The following is a 20,575-nucleotide window of genomic DNA, read 5'->3' as shown; positions in this document are numbered from 1 at the left end:
GAAAGTGTGGGCCTCTTACTGAATGAGGGAGGCAACCTAGTGACAGAGGATGTGGAAAAAGCTAATGTACTCAATGCTTTTTTTGCCTGTCTTCACGAACAAAATCAGCTCCCAGACTGCTGCACTGGGCACAGCATGGGGAGGAGGTGACCAGCCCTCTGCAGAGAAAGAAGTGGTTCAGGACTATTTAGAAAAGCTGGATGAGCACAAGTCTATGCGGCTGGATCCACTGCATCCGAGAGTGCTAAAGGAGCTGGCGGATGTGATTGCAGAGCCATTGGCCATTATCTTTGAAAACTCATGGCGATTGGGGGAGTCCCGGATGACTGGGAAAAGGCTAACATAGTGCCCATCTTTAAAAAAGGGAAGGAGGAGGATCCAGGGAACTACAGGCCAATCAGCCTCACCTCAGTCCCTTGAAAAATCATGGAGCAGGTCCTCAAGTAATCAATTTTGAAGCACTTTGAGGAGAGGAAAGTGATCAGGAACAGTCAGCATGGATTCACCAAGGGCAAGTCATACCTGACTAACCTAATTGCCTTCTATGACAAGATAACTGGCTCTGGGGATGAGAGGAAAGCAGTGGACGTGTTATTCCTTGACTTTAGCAAAGCTTTTGATACGGTCTCCCACAGTATTCTTGCTGGCAAGTTAAAGGAGTATGGGCTGGATGAATGGACTATAAGGTGGATAGAAAGCTGACTAGATCATCGGGCTCAACGGGTAGTGATCAATGGCTCCATGTCTAGTTGGCAGCTGGTATCAAGCGGAGTGCCCCAAGGGTCGGTCTTGGGGCTGGTTTTGTTCAATATCTTCATTAATGATCTGGAGGATGGCGTGGATTGCACCTTCAGCAAGTTTGCAGATGACACTAAACTGGGAGGAGTGGTAGATAAGCTGGAGGGTAGGGATAGGATACAGAGGGACCTAGACAAATTAGAGGATTGGACCAAAAGAAATCTGATGAGGTTCAACAAGAACAAGTGCAGAGTCCTGCACTTAGGATGGAAGAATCCCATGCACTGCTGCAGACTAGGGACCGAATGGCTAGACAGCAGTTCTGCAGAAAAGGATCTAGGGGTTACAGTGGATGAGAAGCTGGATATGAGTCAACAGTGTGCCCTTGTTGCCAAGAAGGCTAACGGCATTTTGGGCTCTATAAGTAGGGGCATTGCCACTAGCTCGAGGGACGTGATCATTCCCCTCTATTCAACATTGGTGAGGCCTCATCTGGAGTACTGTGTCTAGTTTTGGGCCCCACACTACAAGAAGGATGTGGAAAAATTGGAAAGAGTCCAGCGGAGGGCAACAAAAATGATTAGGGGGCTTGAGCACATGATTTATGAGGAGAGGCTGAGGGAACTGGGATTGTTTAGTCTGCAGAAGAGAAGAATGAGGGGGGATTTGATAGCTGCTTTCAACTACCTGAAAGGGGGTTCCAAAGAGGATGGATCTAGACCAGGGTCGGCAACGTTCGGCACGCGGCTCGCCAGGGTAAGCACCCTGGCGGGCCGGGCCAGTTTTATTTACCTGCTGACGTGGCAGATTTGGCCGATCGCAGCCCCCAGTGGCCGCGGTTCGCTGTCCCGGGCCAATGGGGGCGGTGAGAAGCGGCGCGGGCGAGCGATGTGCTGGCCGCGGCTTCTCGCCGCCTCCATTGGCCCGGGACGGCGAACCGCGGCCAGTGGGGGCCGCGATCGGCCGAACCTGCTGCGTCAGCAGGTAAATAAAACTGGCCCGGTCCGACAAGGTGCTTACCCTGGCGAGCCGCATGCCGAACGTTGCCGACCCCTGATCTAGACTGTTTTCAGTGGTACCAGATGACAGAATGAGGAGTAATGGTCTCAAGTTGCAGTGGGGAAGGTTTAGGTTGGATATTAGGAAAAACTTTTTCATTAGGAGGGTGGTGAAGCCCTGGAATGGGTTACCTAGGGAGGTGGTAGAATCTCCTTCCTTAGAGGTTTTTAAGATCAGGCTTGACGAAGCCCTGGCTGGGATGATTTAGTTGGGTATTGGTCCTGCTTTGAGCAGAGGGTTGGACTAGATGACCTCCTGAGGTCCCTTCCAACCTCGATTTTCTATTATTCTAACTGTCAGATGTGTCAAGCTTAGTGCTTGTTGGAATCACAGGAATTATAGATGGAAGAGGCCTTTGCTGGAGGTTATGTGGCTGTGTAAATTAAAGCACAATTTGTTAAATGTGCACTTTTTTTTTAATGGCTCCAGTTTGGTAATTTTACTAACAAGTGTACCTGGATGATTTTTTATAATGTATCTCAAATATTTCCAAAGTCACACTCTAAAGGCCAGATTCAAGCTTTTGTTACCTCCCTGTACTTCAACTACATTGATTTTTACAGAGTTTTTTTGGTGTGATGGAATCAAATCTGGCCTTCCAAAGCGCTGATTCTCCACTACATTCAGTGTGATGGCCACAAGAAGCTGGTTGCAACTCCCTGATTCAGACATGCTCAGCACTTGTGCAAGGTATTGCTGCACAAGGCAGCTCAAACTTATGGCAGCGGCATAAGATCCCTAGAGGACTGGATGTAGTAGATTAGAACACCACTCTGACACACTCCCTCCCCTTCTTGTCCTGCCCATGCCACGCTCCTTATGCACCCCCTCTTTCCTCTTACACTGGGTTTAGGAGGGGTGGATGGTGTAGCAGCAGAGCAGCCACCTCCATCAACTGTATGCCAGCAAAGAGTTTCCCTGCTTGGGGAGAATTCTCCATTCGCCATCTTTTGCTGCTTTAAGGCCACTTTGTGCTGGCCTTACTGGACTGGAAAATCCAGCCCTAAATTTGTAATCGGCAAAGTTTTCACCAGCATTGCAGGAAAAACTGCAAAGTCATTTGACGTTATAGACCCTTTCTTTAAATATTCATCATTTTCAGAGAGATTTTTATTTTTTGCCACGTGATATCTGAGTGCATCAATGCGCAAATTCATGACTAAGAAGATTTCTGTCTCACCTTCACATCTTCTCAATAATTTTATTGAGGCATTGTTGAGTTTGAGTCCTTGTGGAATTGTAGCTTGGAACATGAAAAGATAAGACTATCCCCTTAAAGACACAGGTCCGTTTACCAGGCCAGAATAGGGCTCACATACCACCTCATTCTGACGACTGTAAGCCCAGTGGGACTCCAAGAACAGGAGGTTCCAAGCATGGAACTTATGAAAATTGAACTCCTTCAAGCAGCACTGTGTACAGCTAGTTCTTTTACTTGTTTGTCCCACAATGAAGCACTGTTTGTGCCCTAAATGCGGCTTTCAGTGAGCTGTGAGTGACTCTTGGTTTTCAGAGCTGCTGAAAGTCTTAGCCATGACTACATCAACCACTTATTAGTAAAAGGCAGATGCTGTTGGAGTTTAAAGACAGAGGGCTCGATACTGAGCTTCCATTAAGATAAGGGGAAGTTTTATCATTGTCTTCAGTGGTGCAGGCCCTGGGTTTGTCCAAGTTAACAACAAAAATTAAGTATCTAGTTGAGATTTTCAAAGCTGGCCAGGGGTTAATTCTAATGGAAGATGCGTAAACTAAATCCCCTCACTGTTTTGAATATTAAGACTCCTGTTTCTCATCATCTAATCAAGTTCATTGGGGAGCATTTTCAAAAAATAGTCAGTGTTGGCCTAACTCTGTTTTTATTAGTCAATGGGAGCTTTTACTACTCAGTGGCATTAGAGATAGTCCTGAAAGCTGAACACTTTTGAAAATCCTACCCAGAATAGGCCTTTATGTCACTTTACTCTTCAAATTCATTATACTCTAATAAAATTCTCTAACAAAAAATTATAAAAATTGTCAGACCAAAGAAAACCATGATGCTATTCAGAGCAGTGGTGGTATGACCACATTCTTTGTGTTCCTTCTGAGCTATTTTCTTAGTGTCTTGACGGTGCTTTGAATTGGGCTGGTGATAAACTATGTGTATATTTCCTTGTAATTCAAAAACTGTCACTACAATAAAAATACTACAGGCTTTATCCAAAGCCCACTGAAGTCAATGGGCTTTGATTTAGACCCTAATATGCACCTTTAGGTGCTACTATCATACAAACATGCAACAAAGAGGCAGTTCCTACCCTGAAGCGTTTGCAATCTAAACAGGATAACTAAAACAGAGTGGGGGAACCCAAGGAAACAATGAGTTGACACTGGTCAGCATGACAACAGTGGTCACCACAAACTAGCTGCCTAATCATTATCGAGATTTTTGGAGGCATCACTGAAAACATCCATAGTTTTAAGGATGGATTCGAAGGAGGATAATGAGGTGTCTTTTTCAGTATTTACTATGAGCTCCTCCCATGCATTAGGGGAAGCATGGGTGAAAGCATGGAGATGCTTGTAAGAATATTATAAAAACGGGCAGTCAAGACTGGCATCATTTGTGGAATGAAGATGACAGTTAATATCTCAATACTGTGTAAGAGACAATAGGTGGGTTGGGGCTATAGGCCTCAAAAGTGCAAACAAGTAGTTTGTGCTTGTTGCAATGGAGAAGGGGCAGCCCGTGGAGGGATGCAAAGAAGGGGATGAGATGGTCATAGAGATGTTCCAGGAGAATGATCTTTGCAGCAGCATTTTGAACATCCACAAACAGTGCCATAGACAAATATGATGCTTTACCAATAGAATAAAGATAGCTCCTTCTCCAAGAAGGTTACAGAGTAGATGTAAGAGCATTAATTACATTTCTGATACAGAGGTTTCTCGTCAGGAGTTTACATGCAGGATGTGAAATTAACACACAGCATAAGAGGCAGAACTGAAGCATAAAAATAGTCTCCCTATTCCCAAATATAAGTTTTCTACTGAGATCTTACCTTTAAAATCCTACTATGTTATGGTTAGCTGTGGAGGTAATTCCTTCTCAAATAGAAAACACAATATTCTGTTGCCAATTATTGGCTAATCTTGCAGTATGGTTATATGCTGAGAAGTAACTCTAAAAACAGTATTGTGGGTTTCATGATTATGGTCACACAATGATTTCAAGATCAACTTTATGAGATTTCCAAATGGAAAGGTTTTTTTTCTAAGTGCCAGTGTTACAATCTCACCATGGGATATAAAAGTCACGCTTGTTTATTTTTGGTTCTTGCATTATTACCATTCATAAAGAGTCTGCAAGTGTAACTTAGATAACAATTCTACAGCTGATATACAGACCAAAACAAAATCCAGGTTTGTTTCACATAACTGTTGACTATGTAAATGTAAGGATAAGAGGAGTAAAAATATAGAAAATATTTATTTTTGCCAGAAAAGTAAACAGCAATCAACTGAAAAAGACTTAGGGAGCAGATATGTTATGTAATGACATGCCATTTGTACTGAGTCATTTTTCTGAGCATAACTACACTTTACAGGGATGTTGTCAACTTGATTATGTGAAAATGGTACATTTTTCAAATTCACTTTCCTGAGAGATCTCCCTTTAAATAATATATCCTGGAGTTTTGGTAATTATTATTTATTTTAATTATAAGACTTTTCTACTCCCTGTTGATATTTCAAATGGTCTTTTAGGCAGGCCTCAAAGCAATACCAAACAGGCCCAGGACCACTTCTCTTCCTTCCTGCCCTAATCCATTTCTCTCAGCCCACTCCTGCCTGCTGCCTCTTAAGTGTCACTTTCAGCTTTGCTGATGCGGTTACTAGTGAATATCCTTTTGAAGAGCGTGGGTAGATTAAAAAAAATAAATAAGTGAAACTCATTGTTCACAAAGTGCTGTTAAATACACATATCTAACAATAAATTCTATTTCGTAATATTTTTATGTACTGAAAAATCCCACGATGTCCAATATTTTCTTTATTAGATGCCTTAACACTGTACTTGTAGCCATATTATGCAATCAGTGCCACAAATGAAGTAAGGTAATACTTAACTAAAGTAAGAGACATACAATAGTGCCTGTTCAGACTTGCCTTTCTTATCCAGAGAATAAGAAAAAAACTTTGTGTTATGGATTCTTACCATACACAAATGCATTACAAAACATTCCTCTTAATAGGACAGAAGGTGAGTACCATTTTGAATAACATTTCCGTTTGAACTTTTGCAACATAATTACAAAATAGAAATGTACCCTTTATAGAACTACTAGTACCTTGAGCAAGCATCTTTTAATGTAGATTGTTACCGTTTTCTTTTCTTGACTTCAGCACCAATACCTATATATATATATAACTTTACTAAAAGTAATTCACATACCAGGTAGCCCAAAACATTCTGCTTTTCCTTCCATGCCAAAGAAAAGATCCTGACTTTTCAACCCACTTTATCTCTTATTTAAAAGAGCAGGGAAAGTTTTAAAAAAAAATCCAGTATGCCCAATATGCCTGTTATGAGCAGATGTAGACATGGCATATTCATTAAAGTCAAGAAACCCCTCAAATACTGCAGCCACATACTTAGAGTAAAGTTGTGAAAAGCAAGAGACAGCTGAAGCAAACTTGGAATAAACAGGATACCCCACCCCCACCCCCTAAACTTTCACTCAGACCAAAAACTTTTCCTGATGTTTGAAAAAGTTTAACTTTTTCCTTCATTCAATCTGGAATTCTCTGCATTTCCAGGACTGGAAGGGGAGGTGCCAAAATACCTAAAAATGGTACTCACTATTTCCAACCTGAATCAAATCCCCCAGTTCCAGCCTTGTTTTGCAGACTCCAGAGTTTCATGTACTTCAGATAAGCCTCTGAAGTAGCAAATGCCTATCCAAACAGAACTGAACTCCACACCTTGTGAGGTTTGCGTCACTAGTTAGAATGATGCATAAAATGGTTCCCAATCAGTAAGTCCTGGTTGAAGGGTGCTCGGTGGCCAGTAGCCCTTCAAAGTATCTAAAGAGCTTTACATACTGTGCAGCACCCTTACTTCAAAAACATCGACAACATTGCTGCTTCCATCAATGAGCAGTTGTTAGTCATTGACACGAGGCTGTGCTCTTATATCCACTATAGAATTTTTCCTGTAGCACTTGCACAACTTTGCTACAAAAGCAAATAAAATTACTACCTGGACTTGTTGATCTAAGACGTTGCAGTAGCAAAGCAAAGTCAGAAAACATTGATTACATGCTCACTGGCATTTTTTGCACAACAATTTTGGGCAATCACTAGATATTGCAACTCCTGTGGTAATAATCAAACTATGAACTATTTAAATTTTTGTCCAATACTGTTAAACATGAGATAGCAGCAAAGGAAGGCTCATAATCAGAAAAATAGTACTAGTAACATTAGAAAATCGCTCCTACCTTTAATTGTGCTTGGGGAGAAGGTGTTCCCAAACTCCTGCTGCTTCGGTTTTAAAGACTGTGGTGCTGGCAGCCCTGGAGGCTGTGGGACTTGGAATAAAGGCTTCCCATTTGTAACCACTTGTCTCCTGGGACTTAAAGCAGGGAGGTGGATGGTACTATCAGTGATGTTGCTCTGAGGAGCTACTCCTCCTCCAAGGGGCATCTTCAAGTGGAGGCTGGTAGACAAGTTTCCAATAGCTGGGCTTGGGGTACTGCTATTTGAAGATGGGCAGGGTGTTCCTGCATGAACTCTGATAGGTGGAATTTGCTGTCCGTTGATCATCCCAGGACCATGGGGAGTACCCGAGGTCCGATGGCTCATACTGCATGACCTCCCATTCATTGTCAAGGAGTTGCAATGATCAAAAGGTGTTATACAAATCCACAGATATCAATGACATCAGGCCAAGGTCAGTATGTTATCCATAGTGATTAAGCCTGTTAAAAATACATAAATAAAAATATTTTACACTGTAGTAAATAATATATGATGACAGGACTGTGCACAATATTTAACTATATGAAAAAATATTGTTTGTGAGCAGCAAAGTATGAGCAATATACAGGCAATCAAAGAGAGAGGACAAAGCTAAATGATGACTCAGAATTGTAATAAGAAAGCCTGCCCCTTCAAAAGCAGAAGTTTACAATAAGGTCAGCTGTCTTCAGACTAGATAAACTAGCCATGAAAGAGAGTGAATGCTGAGCAAGTCAAGGAAGTCAGCCTGGAGTGAAAAGCAACTGCTGAGTGGAAGTCATCATCAGGATGAGCACCACTATCCCATTCTGCCAGCTCTTCACTCTGTTGATTAAAAAGGTGCTGAAAACCAAAACACAGCAGCCAAGCAATATTCAGACACATATAAGACATGAAAGAGATGCCAGTTGACATTCTAAAGGTCAGAAACCACAGCAGAACTGATCGCAGAGGGTTTTTTCTCTACTACACAGCATGTGACTCCACTAGGAAAAATACTGTAAGAGTGCTCTACTGTGCCAAGTTCATAAAAATAATTGCAATCATTGCAAAGATGGATCAAGATGTAAATCTTATAGATTCAGATTATTTTTAATGTCCTAATAAAGCGTAGGGCCAAATTTTCAAAGGCAGCCTTTTAATTGTGCAAGTTTTTCCCAGAGTATTTTTCCACTTACATTTTTATGAATGTTCACGTATACAGACACAATCAGATCTGTGAACAGAAGCAGCATTTGTGGATGCAAATCAGGTGGTTAAAGATATCACACAAATAGGATAATTTGGGTCCCAGTTCAGCAAAACATTTAAGCACATGCTTAATTTTAACCACCAGATTCAGGTGTTTAAATTTAAAGAACATGCTTAAGTGTTCTGCTGAGTCAGGACTTAAATACCTAGCTAACTGTTCTGCACAATTGCAGTTTGCACACACAAAACTGAGGCTCAAATTACACACGTTTATATTCATCCAGACACACAGGACTCTATCTTGCAAAAGACTAAGAACCCTGGCCCTGATCCAGCAAAACACTTAAACACGAGTAGCCCCACTGAAACCAATGGACACAGGGCCAGACAGTTCATGATTGAAGTCCATAATACTACGTGACACAAAAGCCACTTGGCAAAGGGCCCCCTGTTCTTTGCAAACAACTCGTCTCATACCTGACAAACTCGCTACACCAAACACATGTCTTGCAGGGTATTTATTCATAAAATGAAGTATCTACAGAAAACCCATAACTTATGAAGACTCATTATCATTGCAAGATGTATGTACAGGTAATATTTAAGGCGGGGTGGGCAAACTTTTTGGCCTGAGGGCCACATCGGATTTCCAAAATTGTATGGAGGGCCGGTTAGGGGAGGCTATGCCTCCCCGAACAACCAGGTGTGGCCCGGCCCCCACCCCCTAACTGACCCCCCCCTGCTTCCCGCCCTCTGACAGCCTCCCCAGGACTCCTGCCTCATCCACCCCCCACTCCCTGTCCCCTGACCACCTCCAGATGCTCCATCCCTGACTGCCCCCCACCACCCCATCCAACCCCTCCTCTCATTCCAGACTGCCCCCCGGGACCTCTGCCCCATCCAACCACCCCTGTCCCCTGGCCACCCCCGGAACCCCTGCCCCTGACTGCCCCCTGCAGCCCCATCCAACCCCTCTCTTCTTCCTGACTGCCCCCCCAGAACCCCTGCCCCCATTCAACCCCTCTGTTCCCCCCCCAACCACCCCATCCACATACCTCGCCCCCTGATCACCACCCCAAACTCCCCTACCTTCTATCTACCCCCCCCCCCACTCCCTGCCCCCTTACCGCGCTGCCTGGAGCACCTATGGCTGGCGGCGCTACAGCTGCACCGCCCGGAGCACCAGGACAGGCAGCCGTGCCGCCCGGCTGGAGCCAGCCACGCCACGGCACAGCACAGAGCACCAGGTCAGGCTGCGGCTCTGCAGCTGTGCTGTCACCCAGAGCATTGCGCCGGCAGCGCAGTGAGCTGAGGCTGCAGGGGAGGTGGAACAGCAGGGGAGGAGCCGGGGGCTAGCCTCCCGGGCCAGGAGCTCAGGGGCTGGGCAGCAGGGTCCCGCGGGCCAGATGTGGCCCACGTGCCATAGTTTGCCCACCTCTGATTTAAGGAATAATGTAACTATATTGAAAGTATGCTTTATGGTCTTGGAGTAAAAGTTAGTCACTATGGGATAATATTTTTTTGGTGATGACCCATTCAGACAGAATGGAGTTGTTACCACTCTTTGGTTAGCTGGTGGTATAATGCAAGACTAATTGTCTAGTCTTACTCCATCCCAAGACTATCCATGGAAACCCATCAGAGACAACTGCAAACAATCAAAACCAGCTGGAAGTAAAAAAAAAAGCGGGGGGGGGGGCTGGGGGGGGAATGTTTCAATAGATATGGGATCTCCCAGAGACAAAAGACTGTTTCAGTATATCACAGAGTGGGAAGAGACACTCTGTATTCATTCACTGAGGAAATATCTTGTGGAGCAAGGGTGTTTTCATGAAAGTTTGGATCCTATGTCCTGTAAAGTCAACCAGCTCTGCAACAGACTGAACTTTGGAGAGAAAACTACTTTATTAGATAGGAAAGGTAACCGTTAGTAAGGGTAGACCCAGGTTCGCGTTTTATGATTTTGTTTTGTATTGTAGCCATTTGTTTCTACCACTCTGTTTTGTTTCTAGTTGAATCTCTACTCTTTCTAAAATAAAGCTATTTTTGTTTTAGTATAAGTGCTCATAAGTGAGGTGTGTTATACAGGAATGGTGATTTAAAGTCCGACCAGTAAACTGGGGCACATTGCTCGTTGGGAGGCAGAGGATCTGGGATTTCTGTGAGTAGCCACTGTCAGGAGCTAGATATCACAGGGGAACACTTCAAGGGAACTCGGGGACTCGGGTGCATCTCTTGTTAACCTGGAAGACAGAGACAGGGTGGCAGGGGCGGCTCTATGTATTTTGCCGCCCCAAGCACCGCAGTGAGGCAGGCTTCGGCGGCATTCCTGCAGGAGGTCCGCTGGTAACGCAGATTAGATGGCATGCCTGCTGGAGGTCCGCCGGTCCCGCGCCTTCAGTGTACCCACTGCCGAATTGCCGCCAAAGCCGTGGGACCGGCGGATCTCCCGCAGACATGCCACCGAAGACAGCCTGACTGCCACCCTCACGGCGACCCGGAGGCCGCCCCCCGCGACTTGCCACCCCAGGCACGCACTTGGTGCGCTGGTGCCTAGAGCCGCCCTTGCAGGGTGGCATAGCCCACAGAAGAGTGTTTGAGTGGCTGAAAGGCTAGTGATGTCAGGGAGCTAACACCCAGTTACCACTAGCAAAACTCCCTCATGCTGGAGGCAGGGGTAACAAGGTGACTCTCAGTGCCAGGTACCCAGAGAGCCATCACAGACTACTCTACTCACATGCTTAGAGTTAAGAACTTCAATTCTACAAGGTCAAAGCACTATGGCCCTGTTCTGTCCAAAAAAACTAAGCATACATTTAACTACTTTGATGAATTGGGACCCTAGTGCTCAGCACCATGAAGATCAAGTGTGTGTGTGTATTTTATATATATAATGTTTAATATATATCAATTAGACGCATACATATATACACACATGCATACACATATTTCAGTTTGTTATTTGATAACAATGGATCTAATCCTATTCCCTTATTTTTCATTGTTATTTTTTATATTACAAGAATGTAAATTAGAAAACATTGGTTAAAAAGCAATATCATTTATTTTCATGCATGGCTGCAGCATAAATCACATTTTGCAATTCAACCAAGGACAGACAGAGCTGAATGTTCTTAGATTCCCAAGGTTCATTTTAGTAAGCAGAATGTACTTTGCCCTAACACAGGTGACTGGCTCTTTAGAAAAGAACTTATAAACAAAAAGCTGTCATGCTGTTGGCAAGGCTGTACACTACAGCAGTATAAATCAGCAGCAAGTCAAAATCATTCTTGTCTATAATTTTTAACTACATTAGAAAAGTGCAAACATAATAAAGAGGAGATTATACATGACAGATTTATTAGTTTTGTTCAGCAACAGTGTATTTAGATTAATTGACAGAAGAATATTTCTATACAATATATATACCTAAAGGGCCCTATCAAATCCAGATCAATATATTCCATGTGTTTTTAATACTCTGATTTCCTTGTTATTTTTTCTGTAATACTGTATGCTACAATAAGATGCAATACTTGGATTTGTTTTTGTCATACTTTTATCACCTGTTACTGTTTTTCACACTTACAAAAGAAATTTACTATACTTCACTGGATTTCAAGCTAACCATTGTACCAATATAATTAATTAATTTCAATTATACTTAAGTTGATGTGTTCACTTGATAGGCATGTGTAACTTCTTTTAGTACTGATTGAAATTTATGTGCATGGAAGAAAATACACCCATTAGTCAACAATATTAAAGAGACACTGTCAAAATAAATATATATTTTAAAATATAATTATCAATTATCTGTGCGACTAAAAACACCTTAAATTTTCCAAAATAAGCCAATTTTTAAAAATCTAATTTACTTTTCACCATCTCTGCCTCTTTTTCCTTTTTCATACATACACATAAGTTATATTTTGAACCACAGCAAATTTACAACACCTGCAGAAGTCCCCCATATCCTCTGTGGTGAAAGCAATTGCAGATAAGTCATTTAGCTTCTCTGCAATTTCTTCCTTAGTTTCCCCATATTTCTGTTACAGGTACTTACCTGCCCCCCCAAGACCGTAGTATCTGACTGCCTCACAATCTTTAATGTATTTATCCTCACAACATCTCTGTGAGGTAGGAAAGTGCTATTATGCCCATTTGACACATGGGGAATTGACGCACAGAAAGACTAACTGATTTGCCCAAGGTTACAGAGGAAATATTTGGCAGAGCAGGAAACTGAACATGGGTCTCCTGAGTCCCAGGCTAGTACCCTTTCTCCCCTTTACGCCCAGCTAACCTAGCAGACCCACTGATTCTCTTATAGGTTTCCTGATTTTGATATACTTTGAGAATGTTTTTGTGTCTTTGGCTATTTGCTCTTTAAATTCCCTCTTCACCCTCATTTCCATCTTACACTTTACCTGGCATAGTTTATGCTGCATTCTATTGGCTTCACTAGGCCTGGATTTCTGTTTTCTGCAAAATACCTGTTTGGTTTAAAAAATCTCCTGAACTACGCCATTTAGCCCTGGTGGGGGTTTTGTTGTTGTCATTTGTTTTTTCCTCCAGCCCATCCTACTTATTTTTTTGGTTAACGGTGTGCATGACTTCTGTGACTGTTTACATATACTTTTGTAGCCTCCATGCCAAACATAAGTATTTTAATTGCTGTAGTTTTTACTGTAGGGTACTTTTAATTCCCTTCCTCATTGGTAAATCCACTGGCCTAGATTTTGTTATGACTTCTCTCAGCGATGGTGAAATTAATTTTATTGGGGTTATTATTACATAGTCAGTCAACAAGTGTTATATTTTGGACCAACTCCTGTCTGTCACTTCAGGCTAACTTGGAGGAGTACCCTTGCGTGCACTCAAATCAGTGTTCCAGGAAGCCACCATTTATGCAGCTGAGAAACTGCTTCTCTAAACCTTGCCCCATTGTGATATTTGACCAATTTACATCTGTAGTTGAAGTCATCCTTTGCTAGTTTTATTACATTTAGTGCTTGTGTACATGGCAAATTAAATCAACGGAGCTATATCAGTCAGAATTCACACTCTTCATTATTTCAGTTTAAGTCGGCGCGCAAACTTTCTTATTTCGGTGTCTTTACATTGATTTTGTTAAACTGATAAGGAAACAACTTAAGTTATATTGCTATAAAAGCACTGTTATACAAAAATAAGAGTGTCCACACAGAGACTTAAACCAAAATAACTAAGGATGTAAAGTACAACAGATATTGCTATTTTGGTTCCATTAACCATATAGATAATGCTTTAATTGCTCTTTGATCTCCCTCAACATTATGCATACAGTAACCCTCTTCTGATCAGGAAGCCTCTGATGAAAGGATAAAAAAACTGGGCATGTTTAGTCTTGAAACAAGACAACTGAGGGTGGGAGCTGATAACTGTCTTCAAATATTAAAAAGAGGACAGTGATCAATTGTTCTCCATGTCCACTGAAGGGAGGACAAGAAGTAATGGGCTTAATCTGCAGCAAGGGAGAATTAGGTTAGATATTAGGAAAAACTTTCTAACTATAAAGGTAGTCAAGCTCTGGAAAAGGCTTCCAAGCAAAGGTGTGGTATCCCCGTCACTGGAGGTTTTTAAGAACAGGCTGGGCAAACATCTGTCAGGGATGATCTAGATTTACTTGGTCCTGTCTCAGTACAGGAGGCTGGACTTGATGACTTCTCAAGGTCCCTTTTAGCCCCACATTTCTATGATTGCATAACCCTGCTATTATTTGTATGTGGCTTCAGATTTATATCCATACACATTCTTCTGTATGGTCTTTATCACTTAGAAATATTATCTGACTAGATTCTATGGAATCTTTTATATATAGTGCTACTCCTCTCCCTCTACAGTTTAGTCTGTCCATCCAGATAGATTATAGTCAAGTATTATAATATCCCACTGATTTTTATCATTTAACGATATTTCAGTCATGCCTATTACTCACACAGGCACCAGTTCAGCAGAGCATTTAAATGTGTGCTTAAGACCATCCCTACTCAGCAAACCACTAAAACATGTGCTTAACTACAAGTCAATGGGACTTAAGCACATGCTGAAAGTTAAGTGCATGCTTAAACGTTTTGCTGAATAGTAACTGACTGTTGAATCAGACCCATAACCACCCCCTAACATAGTTTAAAAAAAAATCCTTCTAACCATATTAATCATGGAAAATGTAAGTATACTGCATAAAAGAAATCATGGAATACAAAATTATAACTGAAACATGTAAATACAAATGTATCAAATGTAATAGCTTCAATCAACTTACCAGTTCAGAATTTAGAAACACAAAAATATTACCAATAAAATGAAAACTGTCCTGAGATTGTATTAATTTATTGGCCAGATTTTGCTTTACTGTAACATCATCAGATATGTGATATAAACATGAGCATTTTATTTTGTTTATAGTTTGAAAATAACATTTAAAAATGGGTAAAGTCCATTCTTGGGTCTATTCTTCCTCCCACTGATGTCTGCAGAAGCATGATTAGGCTCACTATTTTTAAAACTGTATTTTATTTAGCTGACATCATTGTTACTAACAACATGACAACAGTTACTCAAAATGCACATGTCTGACTCATGAGTCTACTCTCTCACTAAACCACATAGTATGAGTTAAATTCAAGCTGCGGGACTGGAAAAACGGAATCAATTCCTTCATAAAGAGAAACAAAAGATGAATTCACAAATATCTGTGCCCCTACTACGGTATGCATACGCAGTATAAATACATTGAGGATAGTCCTCTGGGAAGATAAAACTCATTGACTTCAACAGAAGTAGAGTTAGACCAATGCTGAGGGTCTGAAAATCTCACCTGTACAATTTCATCCTATAATCCCTATTAAGGAAAAAATTCCCAACAAAGTCAATAGTAGTTTTGTTTGAGTACTTGAAACATTGTTTGGAAGATACTCAGAAAAAAGACTGATTTTTTCTGAAGTGTCTTCTCTCTGGAGATATTCAAACTTTTAATCTTATGTTATGCATTTTTTGCATTGCATCTCAACAAACTAGGATAATAAGTATTATTAACCAAAGATTTCTTGACAAAAGTATTAAGATACAAAACCACTACATGATGTGTGAGTTTATATTGCTCTGCACATAACATTACCTAACACAAAGCCACAAAAGCAAGAAGACTGAAAGTGAAGGCATCAAACAGTCCTTATTATCTACTCCTCCACCCAGAGACACACACCTCACTACTGGCAAAACCAGCATATGCCTCAGATAACACACCACAACCATAAACCTCTGCCCTTGTAGGAATGCAGCCTTCCAGCATCCCTTCCCTAAGCTCCTCATCACCACTTACAAACCAGCCTTCCTCCAGACTCTCTCCCTACTATCTTTTCTGCACAGGTCTTTAAAAAAACACCACCACTCAATTATGTTTGGGTAAGGGGGTGTTGGAAGGGAACGGGGCTGTCATGATGGCCACTCAAATTGGTAGGCAAAGCTTCCCCTCTGACAATAACACTGTTCTTCACCCTACAGGTTTCCCTGTTTGCTTCTTGACTGTCCATTTTAGTTTAAAGTTGTCAGCCATAAGAGGTATTCAGATAATATGGCCTCAATCAGTCTTTCACAGCCATCAGTCAGTCAGAAACCCATACACATTACCCCCATTGAAATGGTGAAAAGTCAGTACCCTCCTTCACATCATCTCCAAGGCCTGATGAGTCACTTGGGTAAAATCCTGGACTCACCCTGAGGAGAGGGATTGGATGCCACTAAGTGCTACGTGTCTGCCTCCAATTTTTGGTTTCTTCCTCTGAAGCATCAGAAGCTGCAGAATCCAAGTGGGCCTTGCGGGCTCCTGCAGTTTCTGTGTCACAGATGCTGCTGGGGACAAGATTTAGCCTAGAGTAGGCCCAAACTTAGAAGCTGATTTTCCTTAATATATGAGGATGTGTGTTGTGAATTGGAGGTCAGGATAAAGCCCTTTCTAGGGTTATCTGGCTCTAGTTCAAGGATCACACAATGGTATTGCTATTAAGTCACTATTAAAGACTGAAATCCACATTTTTCTTCCTTAAATGGCTGTAACTTACCCATTACAACAAGTGACTTTTAAACCATGTTAATTCATTTAAGTATTAATTTGAATAAAAATGATTTTAAATCTCCCAGAGCAGAATTCTTTCATTCACACTAATATGAATCTGAAATAACTCAGAGTCTATCCCTGGAGTAAATTTACGCTGAGGTGCCTGAATAAAATCTGGCCTCTTAACTTTCAAACTCCATCTAAACAGATATAATCATTACAAGAAATAAAACAAAGTACTGAAGAAAGTACATGAACCCACAGAGGGCATTATTCTCTAAAGCCCTTTTCACATGAGAACACACATTGTGCTAATTACAGCCACGTTTGAAAACTTATCAAGTCAGTTTTAAGCAGAACTATGTCAGACCCCTAATTCCAAACACACTTGTAGTGAGCAGACTGTGGATCTGTGATGTGGAGAAGTCAACAACCCCAAGCCCAGTCTTGCAAATCCATACTCATGTGAAAAGTCTATACTCCCCATTCACAGTCCCATTAGCTTGTCTCCACTACCGCCCCCCCACCCCAGTCTTCCATTGCCAACCACCCGAGCTAGCTATGGTGAACTCCAGTGCAGAAAGGACAGCAGCAGCTGTGCATGTTTTTGCCACCCATGTTATCTACCCTACTCAGAACAGGCTTAGATGACAGGGTGATAGACTCACAGGCACCATTGGCACCCCCTCTACACTGGATCTCCCACTGTAGCTAATGCAATGGTGAGAAATATTAAGAAAAACAGCAGTGGAGATACAGCCTCTCTCACGTTCTCTTTCCAAAGCTTTTAATTAAAGAGTTAACAGTTTCCAACAAGGTCAGAAACTATCTTAGTGTCTCAGAGGAGAAGGAAAAAAATATCCAGTTGAAGTCTGGAACAGAAATGACAACTTAGCAAAGTTTAACAAACAGAAAGTACCAGTGACACAAAAAGGCCTGAAGATTAAGCTGTCACTTTGGTGAGCATTAAACGGCTCTGTGGCATTTCTTTGATGTGAGTGACACTTGTGGTTGCATCTGGACTACAGAAAACACAGAGTTGTTGTTTTGTTTTGTTTTTAAAGGGGAAGATTTCTACCATCTGGAGAGAAACCACAGTGTGGAAGGGGCAGAACTTGGCTCTAAGGAGAGCTGGGAGAAGCTGTTCATGATTTTGACAACATTTTTTCAGGAGAGCATTCACAAAAGCTCCCAAATAAACCTGTCCATCTATTTTGACCAGCTGCAGCCCCCTTCCTTTCCTAAAAGCATTGGTGCAATGGGGTGCCCACTGAAGCTGTTCACCCCTTGGCTCGGGTTTGCAGCTGAAATACCAGCACCAACCCTGGCTACAGTGAGACCCTTCCCCAGCTCCCACTCCTCCCTGCTGGAGGGGGACAGGAACCCCCTGGCTCTCACTGTCCCCTGTTGGAGGGGAAGGGCAGTGCCCTCGGCTAATGGCTGGGCACGGGGACTATCCCAAGCTCCCGAGACTGCAGCGGGGAGGGTAGAAGCAGATCTGCAGCCACGCTGCCTGTGGTCAGCTCCCCACCCGCGGCCCCCTAGCAGCAGCACTGGCTACCGAGCGAGCGCACCAGCTACCTGGGCTCAGCCTTGAACGCGCTCCTGGTTTAAAGGAGGAAAGGCGCCCTGGTAAACTGACACGACCGCTCAGGTGGATTTCTCACCGCTGGGGCCACCACGGGCTTCTCAACCAGGCTGCGAGCGTCCCTTATCTACTGTCCTCTCTGCGGTGCTCTGAATACGGCATTTCAGTACAGCAGAAACTGACATGTGCTTAGAGAAAATTAGCCGACCCCTGCCAACGTGTATCTATTAAATGCACCATCTATGTGGAGATCGTACAGGTACCGGTCAGCTGCCAAAGCGTAATTATGAGATACTTGCAGTGTCAATATCTTCCCAGTGCTTTACTCTATTCTCTGCCCGCAAACAAACGCAGGGGAGAGCATCAAACAGTCATTTTCTTTCCAGAGTTCAAAATTTCCTCCTCAAGGTATTAAGTCTCGGCTTAATCATCGACACGATGATAAATCCCCAGGAGTCAGAGAATACTTGTACCAACTTTCCAGACATTGCTATTTCTCTCTCTCTCCCTACAGCAGACTTCTCAGTTAAGTGAGTAACTTCGAAGTAATTTCACCACAAGATTTAAACAAACAAACAAACATTGAGAGAAGATTGCTGCAGACTCATGCTTTCCAAAGGCAGACTGGGCAGTTTGCAGAAAAACACCAGATAATTTAGAGGACTGGAGCTGAGAACCAGGATAAAGTCCCTTACAGTGGGAATGAGACATGGGAATAATATTTGACACGAGGCATGAATAAAATGTAAAAGCATGTTTGCTGGAGAGCTGACAAAAACAGAGCGTTGAAGGATCTTACCTATAATTGTTGGGTGTGTGTACATACCCCAACTCCAGTATGTATATTTACACACACACACTCACACACTATAAAACAACGAATATATATTACAACTACACTTAAAATAAACTATAACTAATGAAGACTTAATTGCCTGCATATACATACACAGTATTTATGAGACAGCATTCCTCACGTCTTTCATTCACCCGGTTCTTATTCTTCTCTAAAGCCTCCTTAGGTCTAAAGTTTACACTAGTTACTAGTTGACAAACTACCAAGCCTTTGCTTTGCCTGTAAGATTTCAGGAGCCTCATCTCTTGTCAATTAACCCTTCGCCTCCTCCTGCAAATAAATCTCACACCCATCTATGGTCAGATTAAAGCAGCCACCGCCCCTTTCATTTTTACACATTGTCGTTCTACTATACATACAGCCATGGGTACATTTCAGATTCCTTGTGGGAAGTTGTACTCTGCCCACCTCTCAGCTGATAAGTAAAGCACACTCTACCTTTCCCTCTGAAATACACTTCCCCATGGAGAAGGAGAGGGGGAAAGTGTGTATACAAAACAGTTTAGACTCCACAGGATTGCTGCTGCTGCCGTGGTGTTTTTGCTAACGTGCGTCTCTTAGCTTGGTTTGATGGTAGGTCAGCGTTTACTTTTGTGTGCGTGCGCCTGCAAGCAAAGTTCCTATGGCAGCATCCACTTACCAGGTAACCAGGTTTTCCACAACAAAGCCCAAGGTGCATATTCCTTCTCCAGGCAGAGCCTGTCTCTCCTCTAAACAAGAATGACAGCAACTACTTGCAAGGAGAGAGCCGAATAAAGAAAAGCAACTTTGGTTCCCTTCAAATACACTTGAGCGAGGCTATCCACTTGAGCATGAACAATTTCCATCAGGGCTCGGGAAGGGACATACAAAGAGAGGAGTGGGGAAAGTTGCTTTTTCTTTTCTTGGGGGGAGAATCTGGTTTTACAAAACTTGAGGGGCTCGCCTCTCACTGCCGGGTCGCGCAGTCAGTGTCCGTAGGTGAGGAAGATGAAGTTGACTTGTTTGATGACCTTGCTAGCTCACTGCTGTAATTTTGTTCCGGTGATGGGAGAGGTGCTGTCTGTCCAGGCTTGTCTGGGAAAGAAGGGGGTCCGGGCTGCATGCGCCAGGAATTGGGCGGCCCCTGTTCTCCGCTGGTTGTATCAGTGCTGTGTGGACAGGGGGATTGCAGTACAGGGAAGGAGGCGGGGGGTGAATGCTTAAGGGCCGCCAGCCAGCAGCCTCCCGAGTGCCAGAGCCTAGGAGGGGAAGGAGGGGGCAAGGGGGCGGGTAACTCCTGGTCAGCCGGTTGGCTAATTCAAAGGCAGAGTGTGTCTCTCCCCCTCGGCACTCACTCTGACTCACACACACGGGGAGACTGGGAAAGAGAAACTAGGAGACTGACAGGCTGGTGACACTTCCCTGCCTTCCTGGGCATTCTTTATGGTTGTACTTGATTTGGTGTAAATAAGGGTAGATCTGTTTCCATGTAATCCCCCTGCACTGCTTCCTGGTTCTGGAAACATTGAGAGAGAACATGGAAAGCCCAGTAGCCCCCCAGAAAGGACCAGACAAATAG

The 20,575-nt window shown here is 42.9% G+C and overlaps 1 protein-coding gene across 5 annotated transcripts in view; it reads right to left on the bottom strand.

Annotated features, from left to right (window-relative positions):
- Positions 1-20,575, bottom strand: part of GLIS3 (GLIS family zinc finger 3) — a 289,724-nt gene that overhangs the window by 230,070 nt on the left and 39,079 nt on the right. For 2 of the 5 annotated variants that reach the window (XM_065549353.1, XM_065549352.1), the window contains exon 3: positions 7,281-7,760. In XM_065549353.1, coding sequence (XP_065405425.1) covers positions 7,281-7,665 — 385 coding nt within the window. In that variant the 5' untranslated portion in view covers positions 7,666-7,760. Of the gene's footprint in view, positions 1-6,640; positions 6,794-7,280; positions 7,761-19,128; positions 19,561-19,675; positions 20,261-20,575 lie in introns of those variants that run through there. The other 3 variants (XM_005296784.5, XM_042850638.2, XM_065549354.1) reach the window with 3 other exon arrangements.

The sequence above is a fragment of the Chrysemys picta genome, chromosome 6 (genome assembly GCF_011386835.1).
Source record: "Chrysemys picta bellii isolate R12L10 chromosome 6, ASM1138683v2, whole genome shotgun sequence".
NCBI classification, from domain to species: domain Eukaryota; kingdom Metazoa; phylum Chordata; order Testudines; family Emydidae; genus Chrysemys; species Chrysemys picta.
The sequence above is the reverse complement of the archived record's forward strand: the minus strand, read 5'-3'. Positions and strand labels throughout refer to the sequence as shown.